Source organism: Lipotes vexillifer, unplaced genomic scaffold (assembly GCF_000442215.2).
Source record: "Lipotes vexillifer unplaced genomic scaffold, Lipotes_vexillifer_v1.1 scaffold352, whole genome shotgun sequence".
NCBI lineage: Eukaryota > Metazoa > Chordata > Mammalia > Artiodactyla > Lipotidae > Lipotes > Lipotes vexillifer.
Window position 1 is genome coordinate 654,225 of NW_006776684.1, and position 26,733 is coordinate 680,957.

The following is a 26,733-nucleotide window of genomic DNA, read 5'->3' on the forward strand; positions in this document are numbered from 1 at the left end:
CAAAAAAAAAAAAAAAAAAAAAAAAAAAAAAAAAAAGTCTACAAATAACAAATGTTAGAGAGGATGTGGAGCAAAGGGAACCCTTGTACACCATTGGAGGGAATGTAAATTGGTGCAGCCACTGTGGAAAACAGTTTAGAGGTTCCTTAAAAAACTAAAAATAGACCTGCCATATGAGTCAGCAGTTCCACTCCTGGTTATATATCTGGAAGAACGAAAAAAGACTAATTTGAAAGGACATGTGCACCACAATGTTCATAGCAACACTATTTACAACAGCCAAGATTTGGAAGCAACTCAAGTGCTTGTCAGCAGATTATTGAATTAAGAAGATGTATATAGCACAGGAACTACACTCAGTATCTTGTAATAACCTATAATGGAAAATCTGAAAAAATATATATGTATATAACTAAACCGCTTAGCTGTACACCTGAAGTTAACACAATATTGTAGGTCAACTATAGTTCAGTTTCAAAAAAGGATGTCTTTTGTATACACACACATAGAGACACATACACACACACCAAGGAATATTACTCAGCCGTAAAAGAAAAATAATGCCATTTGCAGCAATGTGGATGGACTTAGAGAGCATTATGCTTAGACAAATACTATATGATATCACATATGTGGAATCTAAAATAAAATACAAATGAATATATCAATATATGCAAAACAGAAACAGACTCACAGATATAGAAAACAAACTTTTGGTTACCAAAGGAAAGAGGGAAGGGAGGAGGGACAAATTTGAGGTATGGAATTAATAGGTACAAACTACTATATATAAAATAGATAAGCAACAAGCATATACTGTGTAGCACAGGGAACTATATCCAGTATCTTGTAGTAATAGATTATAACAAAAATGCTGAATCACTATGCTGTATACCTGAAACTAACAGAATATCATAAATTAATGGTACTTCAGTAAAAAAGCATTTAAAAAGAAAAAAACGTCACATTATTATAACAGGAAAACATGTCCTTTGTTTCTAAAGAGAAAAAAAATAGGAAAGGATAATATTTACATAAATTTGATAGACCATCTATCTGTACTTCACTGATAATATGAAGCATGACATTTATTATCAGCTTCCAGGTGAACTATCATAGTCCTTAAAAGACAGGAAGTAGAGAACTAGAGGAGTTATTTTAGGGTAGATGGAGTATCAAATTACTTTGGTTAGAACTTAGCCAGGGCAGAAGGTTGGTGTCTGTATAGAAGTATTTCTCTACTTGGCATAGTTTTCATGGATATGATTTTACTTTTTCTTGAAAAGTGACTGAGTATGATTTATTTATAAAATAAGTTCAGATTTACTTAGTAAATATTCATTGAGCACCTATTATATGCCAGGTACTATGTTAAGGGATAGATATCAAGATAATAGGAGACTGTCCCTGCTTTCTAGAAGTTTACAGTCTGGTACAAAATAAGTGCTTTTTTGTAAGTATGATAATAGAGATGCACTTGATTACCAATATTCCATATGCACTTAAAAACTAGATAGTTGTGGGGCTTCCCTGGTGGCGCAGTGGTTAAGAATCCGCCTGCCAATTCAGGGGACACGGGTTCAAGCCCTGGTCCAGGAAGATCCCACATGCCGCGGAGCAACTACGCCCGTGCGCCACAACTAACAGAATATTATAAATTAATGGTACTTCAGTAAAAAAGCATTTAAAAAGAAAAAAAAGTCACATTATTATAACAGGAAAACATGTCCTTTGTTTCTAAAGAGAAAAAAAATAGGAAAGGATAATAGTTACATAAATTTGATAGACCGTCTATCTTTACTTCACTGATAATATGAAGCATGACATTTATTATCAGCTTCCAGGTGAAATATCATAGTCCTTAAAAGACAGGAAGTCCTTAAAAGACTGAGCCTGCGCTCTAGAGCCCACAAGCCACAACTACTGAAGCCCAGCTGCCTAGAGCCCGTGCTCCACAGCAAGGGAAGCCATCGCAATGAGAAGCTTGCGCACCGCAACGAAGAGTAGCCCCTGCTCGCCGCGACTAGAGAAAGCCTGTGCGCAGCAACGAAGACCCAGTGCAGCCAAAAATAAATAAATAAATTTATTTTTTTAAAAAAACCAAAACTGGATAGTTGTGGAAATAAATGTTCATAAGGGGCTTCCCTGGTGGCACAGTGGTTGAGAGGCCGCCTGCCAATGCAGGGGACACGGGTTCGTGCCCCGGTCCAGGAGGATCCCACGTGTCGCAGAGCGGCTGGTCCCCTGAGCCATGGCTGCTGAGCCTGCGTGTCCGGAGCCTGTCTTCCGCAACGGGAGACGCCACAGCAGTGAGAGACCCACGTACCGCAAAAAAAAAAAAAAGTGTTCATATGGCTTTGAGAACAATGAGAGTGAAGAAATATTCCTGTGACTACATTTCAAATTTAGGCTTTATTGTTACCTTACTTGTTGAACACTCTCTCTGCCTGCCTTCATACAAAGTGCTTGGTTATAGCTCATATTAAGCAGTTCATATTAAAGTGATTTTGTGACCTTATAAAAATGTATATTCAGAGATAAACACACTTGTATGGTGATTATAATTAATACTCTTTATACCAGAGAATAAGGGAATTAGCAAAATAAGCCAACAAACCAACCATGGGCTATATGTGTTTGTAAGAACCAGAAAAAGTTTAAATGATGGAAAGTTTTTTTTTTTTAATTAGTGAAATTCAAAAATGATTATTTTGGAATTAGGAATCCACCTTTTCTCTCTCCCTTCTCTAATAACATATAGGGCCTGTTATCATATCATTTTAGTTAGATGTTGCCATTGTTTCTCTATTTGTTTCTCTATTATCCTTCCCTTTCAAGATTTTAAGTTCTTTGAGAGCAAAGACTCCTAGTTGTTTTGTATTCCTCATAACACCTACAGGTTACAGTGTGAAGTAACTAGCAGACAGATGCTCAATACAAATTTGCTAAAGCAAAGTGGATTTTTTTTTTTGTCAAAAAAGACATTTCAAAAATATGATAGTCAGAATTGGTGATGTCAGTGTTAAGCGTGGAGTTTATGCTGTGTGGTGGGTTAAAATAGCTTCTGGTCTACAATAAATAGAACATTTCAGTAATTTGAATTCTACAGATTCTGAATTGGCTATGTATGTATGTTTTCCTTTTGTATTGGTAGTCTAGTAATTCTTAGATATTCAAGTATATCAGAGTCTCAGATTAGTAGATGGACTTAGAATAATAATATTGATAAATGGACAGTATAGTGGGGTTGAGGAGAGGAAAAAGATGAATATGATGCTCACATAGCTCTTTCCCTTTTTCCTCTTTCTTCTTTGTTCCTTATCTTCTCCTTTTAATGTAGAATTAAAGGGGAAAGTTATCATGCTGAACAATTTTGAATTGGAGAATACAGGTTTGCAGTATTCTGAGGCAACCCTAATAAATTTTTTCAGTACTTAGCAGTCTGTTAAGACCCTAAGCATATTTGCTAAAGTTAACTGTGTGTAGTCGTATTTTTTTTCTCTCTGATCACCTCCCTTTCTGAGCTTCCCGTTCATCTCTAGACTCCTATACTTTTGTGATTTTCGTTAATTCATTAGCAATTTAAAAAAATTTCCTTTTATGCCAGAACATATACCAGGTCCTGAGATAAGTTTGTAAACAAGATAGAGCCCCTGAACTCTTTCAGGGGAGTATTTAATCTAATGAGAGGTTAAAAACAGATACAAATCAGTTGTGAGTGATAAAGATACTCTGAGAGTAAATAGAGGGTGCGTTGGGAGTCTAGAAGGGGGCACCTAACACAGTCTTGATATTTAGGGAAAGTTTTATAAGAGGAGATGATTTGTTTCTTGAGGGCATCATGCTGTCTCTCACCTTCTAAAGTTACCTATCAGAAGAAGCTCTGTAAAATTTCCTTACTTCCTTCCCCATCTCAAAGTAATTTGCTGGTCTATTAAACCAAAACAAAATTCACACAAAGACATCATAAACGAGAATTGATCCTTCTAAGAGCATTTAAATTAATGATAGGAGTTTGTTAATACAAATGTATTTTTTTTTCTTTTTTCTTTTTTTTTTTTTCTTTTGCGGTACGCGGGCCCCTCACTGCTGTGGCCTCTCCCACCGCGGAGCACAGGCTCCGGACGCGCAGGCCCAGCGGCCACGGCCCACGGGCCCAGCCACTCCGCGGCATGCGGGATCCTCCCAGACCGGGGCACGAACCCGCGTCCCCTGCATCGGCAGGCGGACTCCCAACCACTGCACCACCAGGGAAGCCCCAAATGTATTTTTAATTGATGGCATGGGTAAATGAGTAATATATTTCTGAGCAGGAAAATCCAAGCGCAACCCACCCCTAGTCATAATAAAATAATACCTAACATTTATGAACCCTTAGTATTTGTCAGGCATTAAGCTAAATACTTTAGGTACATTATATTCAAGTGAAATACATAAACATAGCAAACTCTTAACCCCCACTACTCCTCTCCCTCATTGTGTACAAGTACCCGATTCTCTACAGGGACCTGGAAGAAAGTCTGCTTAAGAAGCCCAGTGGCTTAGCACAGGAAACATCAATATGAGAATCTTTCAGTTCACTCATTTTCAGCCCTTTGGAAGTGAGATGAGATAACTGGGAGGGATGATTATAGCACGAAAAATATATATATTCAGTGCTGCAGTTGTCTTGACTTTTGAAAATTCAAAGTATGTAATTTATTTGGAAATTTCAAATGACTGTAAAGAAAGTCATCAGGTGTTTATGTTTCTAAAAGTGGGTGTGCGTTTTAAAAGATTCCTGTAAAACATTATTCTCTGATACTTATATTTATTGTATTATGTACTAGAAATTTATAAAGAATGTCTTTTTTCTTGATTTTATGTATTTATACCCATTCTGTTTAGAGTTTTTCCTAATTGGTTGAAGGAAGCAACATTAACCAAAAGAAAAATGGTTAAATTCTGATGGGTTATCTTTCCTCTGACCCCATTGCAGTTCCCTATTTTGTAGGAGTGGTGACACTGTGAATTCAAATACTGTTTAGTATTTAGTAGTCTCTAGAATTGAGGTCTCACTCATTTTTTAAATGTTGAAAATTAACTTTTTTGAGATCTAATTTACATAAAGTAAGATGCACTCATTTTAAGTGTATAGTTCACTAAGTCTTGACAGATGAATACTCATGTAACCATTACCTTAATTAATGTATAGAACATTTCCATCAACCCACAAAGTTCCTTCATGTCTCTTTGCAGTCATTCTTACCTCTCCACCCCATCCTGCCCCTAGGCAACCACTAATCTGCTTTTCCTTTTTACTAGTTTACTTTTTGCCTGTTCTACATTGGAATCATGTAGTATGTACTCTCTTTTGTATCTGCCTTCTTTTGCTTAACATGATGTTTTTGTGATTCATCCATGTTTGTTGCCTGTGTGAGTAGTTCCCTTTTTTTCTTGCCAAGTAGTATTTTATTGTAATGGCTATACCACAGTTTGTTTATCCATTTGTCTGTTGATGGACGATTGAGTTGTTTCTAGTTTTTGTCTCTTATGAGCAAAACTGCTGTGAACATTTGTTTACCAGTCTTTATGTGGACATGAGTTTTCATTTATCTTAGGAGTGAAGTTGCTGGGTCATGTGTAAATATATACTTGCCTTTGTAAGAAATTTCCTCCATTTTACATTCCCACCAGCAATGTATGAGAATTCTAGTTGTTCCACATCCTTGTTAGCACTTGGTATTTATCAGTCTTTTAATTTTTAGCCATTCCAGTTAGTGTATAGTGGTATCTCATTATGGTTTTAATTTGCATTTTCCTGAAGACTGCAGATGTTGAGCCCCTTTGCATGTGCTTATTGGCCATTGGTGTATCTTTGTTTGTCTGTTCAAATCTTTTGTCCCTTTAAAATGTGTCTTCCATTATTGGATTGTAGAGATGTTTTTTTAAATATATGTCTGGATACAAGTGCTTTATCAGATAATTTGTAATGCCAATATTTTCTCCCAGCCTGTGCTTGCCTTTTCATTTTCTTATCAGTGTCTTTAGGAAAGCAGCTATTTAAAATTTTGAGTCCCATTTACCAGCTTTTTCTTTTATGCATCCTTTTAGGATGCATTTTGCATCCTAAAAGGTCTCTGCCTATCCTAAGGTCTTGAAGCTTTTCTCCTGTGTTTTCTTATGAAAAGTTTTGGCTTTTATGTTCAGGTCCATAATTTGCTGTAAATTAATTTTTGTGTAGGGTTATAAATTAAGGTTCAAGTTCGTGTTTTCTATTCTGGGAACCGGTTATTCTAGTGTTTCATCTGTAGTAGGCTCATACTTGTGTCATTTCATTAACAGCAAGAAATATGCATATATATTCATTAACGCGCAATCATTAGCATTTCCTTTGTTTTGTACATCAGACTTATTTAAAAGGTCATGGCTCTTTGTATAAAAATCTTAATTTTGAAGTAGTTTTTGTTTCCTAATCATCATTATACTTGTGTTAGTTTACATGTTTTGCATATACTGATTTTTGGTAAAACACTTAGATTCTGAAAAGCTGGAAAGTATATATTAACTCTTTGGCTGACAAAGAGTTCAGGATCTTCTGATCTTGATCTACGATAAAACAGCCCTGGGCACTAATCAGAGTTCTGTTTTGGGATGTCCCTATTCCTTTGGTTGTGGTCTTTTCCTCACCTTGCCTTGACAATTTTTGTTTGCTATTTAGCTAGAAGGAAAACAAATTCTTTGTAGGAATCAGGTAAGTATATGAAAGAAATCAAAGAGTTGGTTGAACTCACAGGTTCTTTCTTTATCTTTCCTACTTTTTTTCTCTTTTCTTTTTGTTTTTTCTACGAGCCAAAGTCTTTCTTCCCTTGAACTTTTCCTTTTCTTTCCTTTGGACTTCTCCTTTTCTTTCTCCCTTTCAGGAGAAGAGCTGCAGGTGCTCTGTAAGCACTTCCTTCTTTTTTATAGTCTGTTTTTTTGAGTATATTTTATTGAGAGTAAGGTTGGACTTCCCTAGAGTTTACCATGGGATGCTTCTAGCCTAATGTCCCAAAATATTTGATTATCTTGGGTTTAAACACCAGTTAGAGCACCAAAAACACAGGGAGGTGGGGGAGGATTTTATATTGCAAATTAATTGCGTAGATGTGAATGGGCGGTCTGTCTGTCTCCTCTCGAATACTTCGTATTTTCCAGTTTGCCTTAGCTGGTTTTAATCTCGGAGCAATTCTGCTGTACCTCCCCTGTGAGAAACCAGTATATATGATTCTCTGTGATATTCTCGTGTTTGTTTTGCTTATGGGATTAGTGCTCTTATTTTTTATATGGGTTTCATGTGCTACCTTGTGTTTCTCCAGACAGACTGCAGTTCATTACTAATATGTAATTATTGTCTTTTTCTCTGTTTTCTCTTTCCTTCTCTCTTTACCCTTTGGTTCTTGTGCAGGTCTTGTTCAGCGTTGTGTGATCATCCAGAAGGATGACAATGGATTTGGGCTGACGGTCAGTGGAGACAATCCAGTGTTCGTACAGTCTGTCAAAGAAGGCAAGGCATTTTTAAAAACAGTCTTGTCACTTGGGAGCAAACAGAGTAAGAATAGAATAGTTTAAAAATGTCTATTGCTTAGAATAAAATAATCACATACATTACAGGTCATATGGCCTTATTGTGCTAGAGTTGTCTCTAGTGTTACGGTTATAGGCATGAATTTACCCCAGTTGATTTTCTTTCGTACTTTATGGAAAGCAAACAGTTCTTATATTGTTTTAGAAATCATATGACTCCTTAGTCATGATACTTTACTTATCATCACTTATAGAAGTTTGTGGAATTTTATTTCTTAATGGCACCAGAGATATTTGGGTAGAGACAGATTAAAGAAGTGGTTGTAGACTCAAAAATATCCATCCTTTTCTCCCAAATGACAATAATATCGTGAACTACTATTACCATATATTGAATACTTCCTTTATCTTGGTTGCTGTAATTTGAGGTAGGTATTTTTTATCTCCGTATTACAGGTGATATCGAGGCTTAGAGTAAAAAAAAACCATAAAATCTGTCCATGGTGATCCAACTAGTGAGTGGCAGAGGCAGGATTTGGGCCTAAGTCTGCCTGACTTTACAATCCATGTTTTTAACCATTTTGTTACACTGCCTCTCTTTCAAGAAGATTATCAGTGAAGGTAAATGAATTACATTTTAAGAATTAATTTCTCTTACAGATGGAGCAGCCATGCGGGCTGGCGTACAGACAGGTGATCGAATCATCAAGGTAAGGAAAAGACTATTATGGAATTTATGATAGAATTAAAAAACAGCATATAGGGCTTCCCTGGTGGCGCAGTGGTTGAGAGTCCACCTGCCGATGCAGGGGACACGGGTTCGTGCCCCGATCCGGGAAGATCCCACATGCCGCGGAGCGGCTGGGCCTGTGAGCCATGGCCACTGAGCCTGTGCATCCGGAGCCTGTGCTCCGCAATGGGAGAGGCCACAACAGTGAGAAGCCCACGTACAGCAAAAAACAAAAAACAAAAAACAAAAAACAACAAAAAAAAACAGCATATATTAGCCATATTGTGATTTTTTTAACTTGGATTTTTATTAAAAGCTACAGATTATATATGATGGATTTATTGACTATAAAAAGTTATTTCATTCATTCTAAAATTAATGTTACCCTTTACTGAAAAGCATAATAAAAGGCTTGAATAAATGGAGTCATAACTCGCTGTTGTAAAGATCATTTTTCTCCAAATCTCTTAGCAAGAAATACTCTTCAAAATATATTGACAAATTTGGGGAGGTGTGCCATTCCTTATCAAGCTTCCAAATGATTATTTGTTCTAAGTGAACTTTGCAAAGGTATTATGTGTATGGGTAAGTGTGAGGTGAGATGGTGCAGATTAATTTGAAGCAAGTGACTCTATTATACCTATGGACCTATCTGTAGAACACAGTAGAGAGTCCAGAAACAGCCCTTAAGTTCTGATCGGTAGGGAAAGAATGGATTAGTCACTAATTACTCTTAAGACAACTAACTAATGTGATTACTTAAAATCAAATTACTATACAGGAAAAGACACCATGAACATATTTACAAAGAACTATCTGGAAATAAATATTTGAAATTACAGCCTTAATTGTAAAGAGCACTTTCAAATTACTAACAAAAGAATAAATAGTCTGACAGAAAAAAGGGCAAAGAATTTTATCAGGCAATTCTCCAAAGTAATTGAAATAATGTATCAATGAGGATATGTCCAACCTCACTGATAAGAAAGAAGTAGAAATTAAATGATAGGTGAAAATATATTTGGTTGTCAGAAATTTGAAAGATTAATAATACACATTTGGCATAGTTTGGGTATGATAAAATGGCTACTCTCATAAACTTGTTGTGAATATAAATTAGGTAAAATCTGTTGGGATGGAAATTTGTGAATATGTATCGAAAGTTACATATTTTTAAAAAGTATATAACCTTTGACCACAATTTTGCTTTTAGGAGCTTATCTAAGGTAATAGGTGTTTAAATGTGAAGTGATACGTGTACAGGAAAATTCATGTAAGCTTTATTGTATCGAAAACTTGTAAACAATCTAAATATGCATATACTGAGGGCTAAAGAAATAAATTGCATTTCACCTCCAGCTTTTAAAAAGAATAGATTAGGTCTGTTTGTACCTATATTGAAAGACATCCATAATGTAATAAAACAGCACTTTTTTATTTGCAGAAAAAGGCAGTTACAAAGTACATGTATATGTGTCTGTGTATCTGGTGTGTGTATGCTAGAATATGTCTCAAAAATTAAACATCATGCTTAACAGTGATCATCTCTGGTGGGCATGACAAGTGTACTTTTACTTCCGTTTTATACCCTGATATATTTGAACTTGTAAAAATTAGTGTTACTTGCATCAGAGAAAAAATAATGTTAGATTCATGTTTGATATTTTTACCTTAATTTGTTCGGTTTAGTGGAAACTTTGGATAACACTTCCTACATTTAACCTGTCTGAAAATTAATTTTCTTTGTAAAGGTTAGGTGATGATTGGAAACCTAATAGTAAATTGAATATTATTGGAGAAATATTGCTTATTCATCTTTTAAAAAATTTATTATGCCTTAGGAAAATCAGTGAATTTGTAATTAAAAGCAAAGGGAGTTTTTAATTTGCAAGGGTTCTTCACTGTGAAGGATTTGCAAATCTGTTATATAGTATGTTTTGTCATTTTTCATGGTGAATAAGTTATAATAGTTATAATAGCCTTTTTATTTTTTAAGCATCTTTATTGGAGTATAATGGCTTTACAATGGTGTGTTAGTTTCTGCTGTATAGCAAAGTGAATCAGCTATATGTATACATATATCCCCATATCCCCCCCGCTCTTGCGTCTCTTTAAATCAAGGCCTTTTTTTGTGCTCAAGTTCATTTTGTTGCTGAGTATACCTTATAGAATAGTGGTAAAAAGTGACTATGGAACCAAATATGTATGCATTTTAATATAGTCCTGTTTACTATGTTATAATTGGTTGTATTACATATGATAATTCCTGAAGTCAGTTTATCCATTGTCTCAACTAGAATTATCTGACAGACACTATTTTCATTTTCTTACAGGTGAATGGAACTCTGGTGACTCATTCAAACCATTTGGAAGTGGTGAAGCTAATCAAATGTAGGTGAATGTTATCCTCAGTTTTGTTTTCTGAAACCCTTAACAGCAAAGATAAGCAAACATTTTCTACAATAGGCCGGATAGTAAATTTTTTAGGCTTTGTGGGTCAGATAATCTACTGCTCGCCTCTCATTGTAATGTGAAAGCAGCCATAGACGATGCATAAATGAATGGGTATGGCTGTGTTTCAGTAAAACTAAATATTTGCCAAAACAATCTGTGGGTTGAATTTAGTCCCTTGGCTGGAGTTTACTGACCCCTGTGTTAAAGGAAAGTCTGAGGTGAAAATTCTTAATTTACTAATAGCTATCTTTAATCTACTTCATTTATGTGGTTGATTATAATATCCTTGTTATTCTTGGTAATAATGAAAGGATATTTGAAAGAAATGCATGAGTTGACCTGAAAGAGAAGAGGTTGAGAAATCAGACATAGTGGCCTGGATGAACTGAAATGGAACTTTGAAAATCATGTAGCATAACCATGTTCCCTCAGATAAGTAAATGATTAAATAATCCAGGGGAGTGGTCTTCTCTTGGGAATCTCCAGGGTTAAGAATTTGTAGTGTTCTGCATCAGACTGTTCCACAGTGTAATAGACTACAATTAAGAGGTAGTTGTTTATGGCCAAGCAGAAACACTACTTTTTTATTTAATATTACTTATTTTCATTAAGTGGACATCTTTAGAATAAATTTAATAAACAAATCCTTCTTGGCCTTATTATTGCTTAGATAAAGCAACCTGTGAATCCCTTTATCTCTTCATCAGAGTACCAGTGCTCTAAAATGATCACTTTGATCTTAGTTCTTAACTTTAGTACATTTTAAAAAGCAATGGGATGATCAGAATTAGATCCTCATACTAGAATAAATTTGATTACTTATTTAATGATATTGTGATTTATGAATTTTTATGTGCTACATAAATATGATGGTTTATGATAATAAATATATGCCTGGTAACTAACTGTTTCAGAGTATAAAAAGAATATTTCTTTAACTTTTTAGGTTATATATTTTACTTGTTCCAATATCAATTTTACTTAAAAAATTAAATCCTAAGACTGTAGCAATAGATTACTTATCCAATAACAAGAGCCTAGCTAAAAACTCAAAATAAGCATAAAACACTCTGAGTATCGAAAACATATAAATTTGAAATGCCTAAACCCTGTGTGCTATACTTGTAGTAGAGCTCCCTCATGTCCTACTCTTCAATGCGTATTCTAGACATAATAAATGTGATGTCAAATCAAACCAGTTTAAAAACATCTAAAGAAGGGAAGGGAAGAACGAGGAAGCTATGAGAACCAAGCACATGGATAAGTCAATAAGATAATATTAGATGACTTTGTGACAGAGTGAAATATGACTGAAAAACTTTAAAAAGTGTATGTGCTTAAAATCTCCCCATTATCACAGCATTTGTGATCATTAAGTATAAAAAAATTTTTAGAACCCCAAACACTGTGAAATAATTACCAGCGAGTTTCATGGGAGGATTAAATTGGGAGAAAAAGTATGAAATGCAATTTAAAGTTCTACTGAAAAGTCTAAGAGAAAGATTTTGTCATTAAAGGTCAGTTATCTAGAAAAGTGTTTTATTTGGAAAGCATTATTTCTTCTTGATTCTAGATAACTCATGAATGTCTCTTTCAGAGTCTTTCTGGTTATGGGTGATTTTGCTTTCCATAGTTTTTTCCCTGTAAAATGCCTAGTGAATTTGTCTTCTCCAAATTTTTAAAATTAAAACTCACTACTTATTTGTTGTGTTTTTTTTTTCTGGTTTTTGTCGGATATTTCTTGTCACACTCATTTTTTAAAGTTAATTTAAAATTGTATCATTACAGAAAATTAGTTAAACCTTGTCTAATTAGTATCATCTTAATATGGTGTTTTTTTAAAATTTGCATTTGAGAAATTGATTGAACATAGCCATTAGTAGCTAGTTGATAATAACTCATTCTTTTCTAAATTAAAAAAAAATTACTGGGGTTATAAATCTTACTTGCTTTTAAGTAATATCTGACCTTATGAGTAAGTGATTTGCTATCTGAAAATTGCATTGTTCTTTTAGAATTTTAGGGGAGTCATAAAAGAGAAATGACAAATAGGATTCTTTTTCTGTGGAGAAATGATTAGCAGATGATGAAGCTTTCTCATATAACTGGACCTTTTAGAACTATCAAAGATTAAGTAGTAAAAATTTTTTGACAATGTTATTTTCCCTTCCCTCCCCTTTCTTCTATCTGCCCACCCCAAGCGGGTTCCTATGTAGCTCTCACTGTTCAGGGACGCCCACCTGGGTCGCCCCAGTTTCCACTTGCTGATTCTGAAGTAGAGCCGTCAGTCGTTGGACATATGTCTCCCATCATGACATCCCCTCATTCACCTGGAGCATCTGGGAATATGGAGAGAATTACTAGTCCTGTGCTCATGGGGGTAAGAGTGGGCAAACGTCTTTGTAAATGCTCAGTTGTATAATAATGCCTTTGCTTTATGTTGAGTTTCAGAGTGTTGAGTTGATAAATTTAAGTTTAAGATTCTAGAAAATAACTTGCTGATAAAAATAATTACCTAATAATTTGGAATGATTACAGGGTATTGGGATAGCAGATATAATTCAACAAATATTTAACACCTACCATATACAAAGCAGGGTGCCACCCACAAAAATATAATTAAGATATCCTATGTTCAAGGTCCTTTGTTATCTTAGAATATATACTCTAAGAGGACAGCGGGTTTTTTTGTTTATTTTGTTTATTGTTGTGTCCCCAGAGCCTGAAATATTGCTTGGCATATAGTACTAAGTACTTAATAAACCTTTGTTGTTTGAGATTGAATCAAGAGTATACAAGTAATTTTACTACAAAGGCAGCTGTAGACATTATGAGAAGGAAAATATTAAGTTCTGTGAGATTTCAAAGGAGGGAGAAAGCACATCCAGTTGCGATAAGGAACGACTTTATGGAAAGCTATTATTTGAATTGAGCCTTGAAAAACGGGTAACATTCTAATGGTGGCAGTGGGGAAGAAGGCAACCCAGGCAGAGGAAGTCGGATTAACAGAGGTAAAGAGCCAAGAAAGCATCAAGTATTTTGGGGAAATAGCCAGGACTCTTGTTTGGCTGGTTGCCCGTTAAAGATTTATGAAGTAGGAGATGAGCTAGAAAAAAGTAAGACTATTTATTTTGAAAAGTCACAACTACGAGGCTAATTTACATGTAACTGAATGGGCAGTAAGAATATATTACAAATTTTGGGGGGAAGAGAGTGATGTGATTATAACAGGATTTTAGGAAGACTTATTTGATAAAATATTATAGGGTTGTAAAACAAGGAGAAATGACAGGAGATGAATTAGGGATCTGTCTTAATACTTCAGGTAGGAAATACTGGGAATGTGAACCATGCACGGGGGTTGATAGTAAAAATCCAAAGGAGGGAAAGTGTAAGATATTATTCTTTTTTTCTTCCTTTTTTTAAAAAAATGTATGTATTTATTTATTTGTTTTTGTCTGCGTTGGGTCTTTGTTGCTGTGCTTGGGCTTTCTCTAGTTGCGGCTAGTGGGGACTACTCTTCGTTGCGGTGCGCAGGCTTCTCATTGCGGAGCACGGGCTCTAGACGCACGGGCTTCAGTCAGTAGTTGTGGCACGGGGGCTCAGTAGTTGTGGCTCACGGGCTGTAGAGCACAGGCTCAGCAGTTGTGGCACACGGGCTTAGTTGCTCCGTGGCATATGGGATCTTCGTGGACCAGGGCTCGAACCCGTGTCCCCTGCATTGGCAGGCGGATTCTTAACCACTGCGCCACCAGGGAAGCCCAAGATATTAGTCTTATACTTAAGGCAACTTCATTTCTTCAACTAATATCAATATTTAATGTTTTTTGAACCTAGTTTAGCAAAAGTGAAATAGAAGAGTTGACATTTCGCTGTAACCTTTTATCTTTAAGTGTCATGTTTAAAAGTTTGTCTTCATAACCACCAGAAATAAAGAAAATCCTGATAGGTATTGAAAATTGGAGCTGAGACGTAACATTGTATGACTCATTTTCGATACTTAGTTTCACTTTCCTTGTATTGGTTCTTGTCTTTTTGTTTGTTTTTTTATCTTTTTCTAGGAGGAAAACAATGTGGTTCATAACCAGAAAGTAGAAATTCTGAGAAAAATGTTACAGAAAGAACAGGAACGGCTACAGGTACTAAGTTAGAAATGGGGCTGTTTTATAGGCCAGTAAAAACGTGAGTGGGCATAGTTGAGTTGGTATTTATTATAATCATAATTAAGCACTATTGTAATCAATGCCATCAGCTATTTTATTGATTAAGAATAGACTTTTAAAGATTTTCTTGACATAAGTAATTAATTCTTGAAATATTTTTATAACTTTTCAGTTATTGCAGGAAGATTACAGCCGAACACCTGCCCAAAGATTGCTAAAAGAGATCCAAGAGGCCAAGAAACACATTCCTCAACTGCAAGAGCAGTTATCCAAAGCCACAGGCTCTGCTCAGGTAGCATTGCTATTAAAAGTGCTACCCAACCTTCTGCAGGAGAATTTTCTTCTGGGAATGTGTCAGAGTGTTGCAGTTGCCTTTTTTAAAAGTTATTTTTTCTAGCATAGGCCAACAGGATGTCCTGTGTTGGATGTTACAGAAATAATGATTAACTCAAAGAAATGAGGGCTTCTGATTGTTTGCTTGCTCATGATATCATGCTTCTTTGTTCCACAGTAATTTTAGAAAGAATTGAGTGTTTTTGCTTTGATATCTATCACAAATTACAAAAGTATATTTAGATATATATATTTACATTTTTGAGATGTATTCTTCCATTGTAAAACAGAACAGCAGTTATGTTTTTAAGTAGGGACGTACGATTTTTCTTATTTAATCTGCACAACACCCTTTGAGATTAAATGTTACTGTTGTTTCCCCCCATTTTACATAAACACTTAGAGAAACTCAGAGAAATTAAATAACTTGTCTGAGGTCATGTAGCTCAAACGTGATGGAACTGGTATTTAAACCCAGTCTGATGAATTCAAAACACATTCATATTAATAACTATTTTTATTCTAATTTAAAAATAGACTTGCTATATAGATATGTTTTGAAGATGGTAGTCTCACTAGAAAAATAGCTTAGCATTTATACATCAACCAGATTTATGTTCTATATTTAGATTGGGGATATGGAGAAATGAGTAAAAGCTGCTTAGTTGTTATTCTTCATGAGTTAGGTCTGTAGGTTCACAGATCTAAAAGGATTCTTTGAAATCATCTATCCTAATCTGCTCATTTTAAAGTTAAAAAAAAATATCATGCAATGGTTGAGAAAACTAGGGCCTAAATTGGTTAAATGACTCAAACAAGGTCACACATTTGTAAGGCCTCCCGACTTCCTGGTTCAGTATACTTTTCATTACACATTTTTGTTGTTGTTACTTTTAGTCCCATTAGCTATATGAAGTTTTGAGTATTCCGCCTCAGTAATATCGACAGTTTATGTTGTGGTTATTACTGAGCAAAGGCAACATCTTACTCTGTTTGAATAGTAAAACTGTTGTTCCTGATTTAAAAGCTTATAATAATTTACGGTATAGCATTGTGTCCCAGAATTGGCAATTTATTGAAATTCTAAAGTGTTGGAAGGCAGTTAACCACAAGTTATAGTGTCATAATCTTTACTAAAGGGCAGGGAATATAAATTATATAAGTTAAACTGTTTTATCTTTTTGCTTTATTTGAAGTTTGAGATTTTATTCTCTTTACTGAAATACCACTTTCCCTGTCTTTAAGGTCATGCCATTTGAGAACCCCAGAATTAGTAGTCATTTATGCTTTTGACTTTTAGAGCTTTTAGCATTCTTGATTACATCAAACTGGGTGAATTTAAATGGTCTCCATTGAGGTTGCAGTGCAACTCTGTTTCTTTATACAGTCCATAATGAAAGGGTTTCTTGTTGTTTGTTTGTTTTTAATGTGTGTGTGTGTGTGTGTGTGTGTGCTTGATCTGTTTTAGGATGGAGCTGCAGTTACATCCTCCAAGCCATTAGGCGATGGGCTAGCAGTCAGTGAAATAGAAGCAGATCCTGGTGATGGACTAGGCAGAATTGACTATGGCAGTGGAGATGCTTCTCGGCCCAGTAGTGACAGTGCAGATGTAAGTGTTCTACACCTTTATCTTCTTGTATTTTTCTCTACAGCCTCTTTCTCGATTTGATTGTAAGTTTTGTGAGCTACAGGTGTTTTCTTATTACTTACTTTTTATTGCCACCATCTTTAATATAGCAATTTGATGAACAGAAATTCTGGATACTGTTGTATATGAGCTTTTAATTCCAGACTTCGCTTTTTCCCTTGGACACCATTGCCAAATGTTTCTTTTGAGGAGATGGAATTTCCCAGCAGGCGTCTTATTTGTGGGTAGAAAAGTTAATAATGCCAGTGCTTTCTTACTGAACCGAAAGGCCAACTGTTCATATCTTTAAGAGCATGTTAATATTCCATTTGTGGTCAGAGTGACTCAGTCTTGAATCATGGGGCACTTTGCCATTGCAAAGAGGAAAAGCCTTAGTCCTCTTAGGTAGACTTTAGTTAATAGCCCATGTTTAGTAATGCTTTCTTGATTAACCCAGAAATTACCAGATGTACATGGATTTTTGTTAAGAAGATGATCAGAAAGTATTTTAAGCTGAATATGATGTAGCACCATAGTTCTATGAATACTTAAAAACTAAGTTCAGTGTTACTGACTCAGCGATACTTTGTAAGTAGTGTGCGATAATAGGAATAACGAATTAAAAATAGATCACCCTCTTTAAAAGTGATGAGGAAAGTAATCTAAATCAGTTTTTTTTTTTTTTCAATGTGGGTCATAAAATCAATTTAGTGGGTTGGGGCCAGTATTTTAAAAAAATAATAGGATAGGAAGTAAGAGTACTTTTCACGTAGAAGAGCTAAGTGTTACTTTTTTTGACTTTTGTTGTCACACACATATACACACGTGTGTATATGTACACGCGTATCAGTGTGTGTGTGCATGTGTGCACATGCTGGTTAGCAGTGTGAAATTTCTCTCATTGGAGGTTGTAGAAAAAAAAAATGAAAGCCACTGGTCTAAGCCATCATTTAGGGTATCTTTTGAGGCTTGACGCTCAGCGACTCAGTTCCTCATGCAAGGAAAATTTGAGGATTTCTTTTCTTTTTTTGAAAGATGTTGATAGGAATCTTATGATTGGATAGGCTGTCTTAATGAAAGATTTCAGTTTTGACTCAAGAAAACAATTATAGTAGTTTACGTTTATTGGGCATATATATACCATAAGCTGTAACATGTGTTACACATTTTTCATCTTGGTTAATTCTCAGAACAGCCTTATGAAGTAGTAACATTGTTATCACAGCTTTTTAACAAAAGAAATAAGTGAGGCCGAAGTGAGGTAACTAACTTGCCAAACTTACCCGGCTAATAAGTGATCTGCCTCTCCCTAGTTTCAAAATACCAGTACTCAGAGGCTCCAAGGTGTGCAAATGCATAACATTCGGGGAGAGCCGTGAAAATTTTACAGGTGTACTAGGATTGTAGATGACATGGCTGGAATTGATCTTAGAAGCAAAGCCTTGAGTCCAAGTTATAACTTGTTTTAGCAGTACTGCTTTTGGGAATCCTCACATTTTTCCTTTTTGATTTAGTGCTGGCTCTCCTCTCTGTTTTCATGGCTTGTCTCTACCATTAGATGGAAAGTTTCTTGAGAGCCAAGCACCCATCATATTTGACTTTATGTCTACAAAGGCTGGCAGATTGTAGGAATCCAGAACAAGTGATACAAATGAAAATTTTGAATTTTATCCTGTATTTAGAGAAATGTTAACAATAAAATCTGTGGCTTAAATATATAACTTTATGAAATACAGAGTGAATTGGCAAGTGTAGGAACAGGCATTGCAGCAAATTAAGACTGTTTGACACATGATTGGTGTTTAATAGGTATTTGAACAACAGAATGAATGAGTAAAGAGTTTGGGCTTTATCATGCATGCAGAAGAGAGGCACAGTCAGAAACATGTCAGTGAGGAAAATGAATTGGAGTAAAGAGACAGGGAGATCAGCAAGAAAAGAAGACTGCTTGGCTTAAGAGGAACTTAACAAATGTGTGTTAAATGGCTGATAAATTGTCACCATATATTGAATACCTACTTTGTGACAGCGGTTGTACCTAATGCTTTACAGATATTCTTTTTAACTTTCATTGTAATCTTGAGGAAATTGAGGCCAAATAAGTGGATGTTGTGGAAATCCAGGTGAGAGATGATATGGTGCAGACTAGGATATTCGCTGAACACCGAACAAACTCGTGTAATTCCTACAGGTGTCTTTTTGAAGCTAGAGATGTGCTGCTTTTAGCTTATGGATTTCCATGTTTGTTTCAGTTGTACTGTATTAAGATTGTAGGAACCGATCAATGCTTTAAATTTTTTTTTCAATTTTCTGCTCCTTTCTTATAAAATAATCTCTTTATGGTGTTTGTGATATCATTATCATTGTAAAATTCCCTGCTTTTGATCACCTCAGAGAAGGCTTTAAAGAATAGCCACATTTCTGGTTCTCACAAGAGAAGCAACCTGATCACAAATCATCATCTAAAACTTAGAACATCTGCCTCTCTGATTTTCATTTTGCACCTGACTTTTTAAAAATTATTTTCAAAAATTTCAAACCTATTCAAAAATAGACTAAGATAATGATCCCCCTCATGTACCTAATCATCCAGCTCAGCAGTCATCAACAAGTGCTCAAACTTGGTTTTGTCTATCTTCCTTCATTCCTCATACCCTCCAAATGCTGGATTATTTTAAAGTAAATCTAAGACATTATTTCATTAATATGCATCTTTAAGAGAAAAGAAGACAAAGAAATGATAGCTATAATACCATTATCAAATCTTAATTAATATTTTCTTAATATGCAATTTGATTACCCCAATAGTCTTATAATGATCTTTTTTCCAGTGGGTTTATTTGAATCAGGATCCAGTCAACATCTTCAGCCTTTGGTTGATAAGTCTCTTAAGTTATAATAGTTCCCTCCTCTTATTTTTTTTTTTTGCTATTTTGTTGTTGTTGTTGTTAAACTGGGTCACATGTCCAGTAAAACCACCCACATTCTAATTGTATTTTCATGGTGGTGTTTAGCATGTTCCTTGAGTATCTATTTGCTGAAAATTGGTAGTAAGATCTAGAGTCTCTCAAACAGATTAACTTTTAAGAGTTGTTGTTTGGCAAGAACAATTCATGGGTGGTACTGTGTATATCCTGTTATATCACATCAGGAGGAGAATGTCTGGTTGTCTTTTTGTGATTGTTAAGTTTGTATAAGGTGTTCAGATGGTGTCAGCATGATTCCTGCATTATAAATTTCTCCATTAAGCTTTTATCTAATGTTTTTACCTGCCATTGTTAGCAAAATGCCTGCATCCATTATTTAATTAGAGGTTTCAAAATGATAATATAATATTGTCATTCATTCTGTATTTATTAGATGGAATTACTTTATAAAGAAGAATTTTCCCTTACTAGTTTTAAGTTGCCCTAAAATATAGCTTATATATAAACATTTGATTATTTTCCTTTATGTATGTGTTTTCAGAAGAGTTGATGCCCTAACATACTCCAAAGGTCACTAATGTGGGATGTGTGCCCACATGTGTGCACATGTGTGTACCTGTGTAATATTTTGAATTTATAGATTTTTAACATATTTGCTTATTGCATTTCAGTCCATTGCAGTCATTGTTCTTTCTGATGCTTATTAAATTGTCCCTTTTTTTGGGCTGGTGGTAGTCCCCTCAATTTGTCTTCTATGTTCTTTTGACATGACTCCCCAGTAACATAGCTTTCTTTCATTTTGGTGTGGCAAAATTGTTCTCGCTTTATCTTTTATATCTCTTCACCCAGAGTCGTCCATTTCTCCCAGGTGGGGCTTATATTTGAAACTACTGTTTTCTCTATCTTGTGGTATCTAGGCATATGTATAGGTAGCATATATCTTCCGTATAGGCATTCACACAAAAATCTCTTGTATCTCATTTTCAGCTGCTCTGAAGAATGGCTCACATTGCTTGGGGTGTTCTTCATCCACCCAAAATTGAAGTTCTGTGTATCATATAATTTGTATTTTACATTAGGTCATCCCAAACATACCATGTAAAGTTTATAAAAATCCGTAAATCAGTTTACATGAGGTAGTAACGGAAAAATAGAAGCTTATTTTCATTCATATAAATAGGCCAAAATGCTTTTAACTTGGTTAGAAAGAATAGTTTGGGGTAGAGAGGTTTAGAGGAAATGGATAAAGATACAGTTTGATTTTGACATAAAGAATTTTTTTTTTTTTTTTGGCTGTGTTGGGTCTTCATTGCTGCACACGGGTTTTCTCTAGTTGTAGCAAGTGTGGGCTCCTCTTCGTTGTGGTGCGCGGGCTTCTCATTGCAGTGGCTTCTCTTGTTGCGGAACACGGGCTCTAGGCATACGGTCTTCAGTAGTTGTGGCTCGCAGGCTCAGTAGTTGTGGCACACGGGCTTAGTTGCTCCGTGACATGTGGGATCTTCCCAGACCAGGGCTCAAACCTGTGTTCCCTGCATTGGCAGACGGATTCTTAACCACTGTACCACCAAGGAAGCCCTGACATAATGAATTTGTGATATAACATATATCTGGTTAGAGTTATTTGATAGAAATTAACCCTCAGGCCTAAAGATGAAATAAAGCTATTCTATATTGTTTTATCAACATAAATAAAACTAAAAAGCTAAGAGAATAAGTGACTTGCCGAAGTCACGTAAAAAGTAGCAGAGCCAAGTATTATATGAAAGATATTCAGTAGTTTCAAACACAAATATGAAATTCAGAACATTATTCTTTCACACAATTTTTCTTTATCTCCTTTGGTGAGCCTGTCGAAATGAAATGAATGTCTTTTTTTTTTTTTTCTCATTAGAGTCCCAAGAGTGGCCTGAAAGAGAGGATTTATCTAGAGGAAAACCCAGAGAAAAGTGAAATAATTCAAGACACTGTGAGTATCAACTCCATGAAATGATAGTGTTTTCTTCAGCTTTCCTTATACTTGTGACAGAGATATCTGATATGTGTGTGTGTGTGTGTGTGTATGTATATATATTTTTTGGAGCAAAAGCTTAAACTTATTAAAGGAACTTAATAAAGATTTGGTAAATGGAGAGCTACTCCATAGTTAGTAATATTAGGTGGTTAAATTTTTTGATAGTAATGTGTACATATCATAAAGTATACTATTTTAACCTTTTTTAAGTTCATTGGCATTGTTATATTCACATCATTGTGCAGCCATCACCACATCTATCTCTAGAACTTTTTCATCTTTCCCGACTGAAACTTGGTGTCCACTAAACACTAACTCCCCATTATCCTCTCTCTTCAGCTCCTGGCAACCATCATTCTTCTTTCTGTCTCTTTGAATTTGACTAGGAACCACATATAAGTAGAATCGTACAATATGTGTCCTTTTGTGACCAGCTTATTTCACTAAGCATAATGTCTTCAGTGTTCATCAATGATTTAGCATGTATCAGAATTTCCTTCCTTTTTAAGGCTGAATAATAATCCATTTTGTGTATATACCACATTTTGTTTATCCGTTCATTCATCAGTGAACACTTGGGTTGTTTCCACCTTTTGGCTGTTGTGAATAATGTTACTCTGAACATGGATGTACAAATAAATATCTGTTCAAGTTCTTCCTTTCAGTTCTTTTGGGTGTATACTCAGAATGGAATTGCTAGATCTTGCATATTCTTAATTGAATACTTTTAGCATTCTGAGTTTATTTTTTAATTAGGACTTGTATAAAGTTTTATAGTAAAAGATTTAATAGTATATTGTGATTTATCTATTATTAGCAACATAAGGACTGTTGAAAAATCAGAAGTATCACATCAAAATAAGCAAAGGCAAAATAAAAAGTTATCTCACTGATACTCTAAACAAATTTCTGTTGTTTTACCTGACTTTTTAAAAAATTTATTAAAGGCTTATGGTTTAAAAAACAAGAGTAAAAAAGGCGGAATCAAGTTCAGGAAATGCAAATACATAGAGTTGCAACACACTTAAGGAAGAAAAACTACAGCTATGTATTATTCACTTAATTTATAACTTGTTGGTCCATGTATATAATTTCAACTGTAACTACTGTGCAGATAACTCCCAAATCACTATCAAAGAGAGCCTCACTCTCTTTGCTCAAATCCAGATCGTACAGCATTCAACTGCTGTCATATTTAAGCCAAACTCATTTTTTTCATATTTGTTCCAAATTTTCTATTTCTCTTAATACTCTATGGTCTCTGATTTCAGTGTTGGTAGTATTCAAATATCCCATATTTTTTGCACTATACAGTAATGTTCCACCACTGCTTTTTCATGTGAAATCCAAATTTGTAAGTGAATTGACACATAGATGAGCTATTGCACAGGAGTGAGATCTGCCGACCTACAATTTATTTTTACAATCTTGTTGTCATTGTTTCTATAGCAGTGTTTGTGTGATTACTTGAACATTTTATTGCATTATGGCAGTGATTTTCAACTAGGAGTGATTTTGTCCTTTGGGGGACATTTGGCAATGTCTGGAAACATTTTTGATTGTCAGGACTGGGAGGCTGCCCCTGGCATCTGGTGGGTGGGGAGAAGCCAAGGATGCTGCTACACATTTTACAATGCATATGACAGCCTCCACAACAAAGAATTATCTGGCCCAAAATGTCAACAGTACCAGGATTGAAAACCCTGCATTACGTACTTATGAAAATGAACTTTAAATGAAAAAATAAGGTTCAGTGACAGCTTTCAATTATATGACCTTAATAGAAATTTTTGTATTAACCTCTCTGCTAAACTTATTTCTATTCTCATTTTTCCTTTGTCCTATTGTCTTCATTCACTTTTAAAGTAACTTTTAAAAATTGTTAACTATTTATGTAAGCCAGCTTTCTTTCTTTCTATAACAAGGTCTAGATATGTATGAAATAATAAATGAAGTATACAGAGAGGGATTAGAATCAGATAACCAAGGGTGTAGTAAGCAAAGGGTGTTTATTATTTCCAGGGGAAATGTTCTCCCCCGCCCCCTGCCCCCAAGAAACAATCAACACTGGAAAATTTGAGAACCACTTTGAAAATAAAGTACCTAAAGAAAATAAATAAAAAGAAATCCAGTGAGTTTAGTGAACCATGTCTTTTTGATGGTTTGGCTTTATCCTGTCTCTGAAATTGACCACCGCATAACTTTTCTGTTCCTTTTCTCTGAATGTTACCAGGACACTCAATCACTTATTGGGAGTCCCTCTACCCGTATAGCACCTCATATTATTGGAGCAGAGGATGATGACTTTGGTACTGAACATGAACAGGTGATGACTTTTTTTCTAAAAAACAAATTATTAATTTTCTGAGATGTTTGATTTCTTGCAAAAATGAACACTTTCTGGAGACTGAAATTATATTTATAAGGATTTGAAGCTAAAATCTTAGAACTAAGATTAATTGGCTAATTGCCCAGGTTAATTGCTTATTTTAGCTTTGACCAATGGAAATGGCTTTGCTTTTGAAGCTGATAAGAAGTCATTGATTTATACCTAAGTATCTCATCTTGGGAGAGGGGTATGTTATTATAAATTTTTTAAAAAATTTCAAATTCCAGTTGTTTATTGATGGTATATAGGAATTTGATTGGCCTTATTCTTGTCCTTGTATCCCGTGATCTTGTTAGTAAACTCACTACTTCTAAGAGCTTTTTTTTTTTTTTTTTTTTTGCGGTCCGCGGGCCTCTCACTGTTGTGGCCCCTCCCATCGCGGAGCACAGGCTCTGGACACGCAGGCCCAGCGGCCATGGCTCACAGGCCCAGCTGCTCCGTGGCATGCGGGATCCTCCCGGACCGGGGCACGAACCCGTGTCCCCTGCATCGGCAGGCGGACTCTCAACCACTGCGCCACCAGGGAAGCCCCTAAGAGCTTTTTAAAGTAACTTTTTAGGATTTTCTACATAGACAACCACGAACAGAGACAATTTTTATTTCCTTGTTTCCAATCTGTTTATCTTTTATTTCTTGCTCTTACCTTTATTGTACTAGTTAGGATTTCCAGTATGAGGTTGAATTGGTGTGGTGAGACAGGACATCCTTGTCTTACTTCTGATCTTAGGAAGAAAGCATTCAGTCGTTTATTATTAAGTATGATGTTAGCTATAGGTTTTTTGTAGATACTGTTTTTTTTTTAATTGAGAAAGTTTCCTTCTATTCCTAGTTTGATAAGAGTTTTTATCATGAATGGATGTTGACTTTTGTTGAATGACTGAGATGATCATGTTTTTTTTAATTTAGTTTCAATATGGTAAATTACATTAATTGATATTATGAGCATTTTGAAACAGCTTTGTATTCCTGGGATAATGGTCATAATGTATTTTCCTTTTCATAATAATGTTGGATTCAATTAACTATTATTTTGCTGAGGATTTTTGCATCTGTGTTTATGGAGGATATTAGTCTGTAGTTTTGTTTTTTTTTATAACGTCTTTGGTTTTGATACTTGGGTAATGCTGAACTCTTAGAATGAGTTGAGAAGTGTTACTCCTCTTGTATTTTCTGAAAAAGATTGTGTAGAATTGTTATTATTTGTTTAGATTAACTTATATGATTCTAGGTTACCTTAAGTTTAACTATTGTTGTTTTCTGTGTTCAGTGTAGTTTGGGAATATACAAGTATTCTAGGAGTTGTCTTATTTAAAATCATACAGCTCCCTTTCCTACCACCATTTCTACGATTAGCTCGAAAGGAAGACAGCTATTTTGTTATTAGGCAAAAAGCCTTCCATTACATTTTTAGAAGTGTTAGTAGCCTGCTTTTTGCATACTGATTTGTAGACATGTGAGCTCTTTGATAATCGTCTTCTGGACTTTTATTCTCCCCGGATGGTCTTCCTTCCAACCTGTTCCCAAGAGATTATTTTCAGAGGAGATTTCTATAACCTGTATTGCTAATAAATTCTAGTGAAACTTTTTTAAATCTTGAATTTTTTTAGGATAGGTTAAAGTGAAATTTGGATAGTTATGTTTAATTGAGCTGACATTACATTTTGCATTTATATATTGGCATTATTGATGTATAATTACTTCTTTTTCTAGATTAATGGGCAGTGCAGCTGTTTCCAGAGCATTGAACTGCTAAAATCTCGCCCTGCTCACTTGGCTGTTTTCTTACACCATGTAGTTTCACAGTTTGACCCTGCAACATTGGTAATATATTTTATGATTTCACCAATTCAGAGTTCTTACACTGATTCATATACCATAAAACTTTTCACTTCAGCAAGATGAGTGGATGGACTTCTTTCAGTTTTCTAAACATATTAGATACGAAAGATGATTAAGATGTTACTACTTTATTTTTTATAAGACTTGGTTATATGGTAATAACTACATTGTTTATGGTGACCTACTTGTTCAATGCATTCCTACTCAACGAGGATCCAGCAGATTACATTTTTCATGATTTCTCCCCCATTTCTTTCTCTACTATAGCTCTGTTACCTCTATTCAGACCTGTATAAACAGACCAATTCCAAGGAGACTCGTCGTATCTTCCTTGAGTTTCATCAGTTCTTCCTGGATCGATCTGCAGTAAGTTACCAAGTTAATATTATAATCTTTGCTTTAGTACATTGAAGTATTGGCCTCCTACTGCTAGTCTTCCCTCCCATGTTTTTGGACTTCATTGTGCTTTCCGACATCTATATTATATCTCAATTACTGATTATTCTTGACCATAATTTTTGTATCATTTCTAAGTTAGTTGTTGGCATATGAATTCTCACGGTAGGTTTTAAGGGATATATATGTATATTGGGGTTTATACATGTGCATATTTAGGATGAGGGAGTGAAAAAGAGAACATAAATGATATACATATATATATATATATATATATATATATATATATATATATATATATATATATAGAGAGAGAGAT

General features: G+C 35.0%; 1 protein-coding gene across 1 annotated transcript in view; it reads left to right on the plus strand.

Moving 5' to 3' along the window:
- ARHGEF12 (Rho guanine nucleotide exchange factor 12) overlaps positions 1 to 26,733 on the plus strand; it is a 146,254-nt gene that overhangs the window by 82,492 nt on the left and 37,029 nt on the right. The window contains 11 exon segments of the mRNA XM_007450617.1: positions 7,427 to 7,525; positions 8,206 to 8,255; positions 10,609 to 10,666; positions 12,931 to 13,109; positions 14,791 to 14,868; positions 15,065 to 15,184; positions 16,694 to 16,834; positions 21,671 to 21,745; positions 24,024 to 24,116; positions 25,890 to 26,000; positions 26,286 to 26,384. Coding sequence (XP_007450679.1) covers positions 7,427 to 7,525; positions 8,206 to 8,255; positions 10,609 to 10,666; positions 12,931 to 13,109; positions 14,791 to 14,868; positions 15,065 to 15,184; positions 16,694 to 16,834; positions 21,671 to 21,745; positions 24,024 to 24,116; positions 25,890 to 26,000; positions 26,286 to 26,384 — 1,103 coding nt within the window.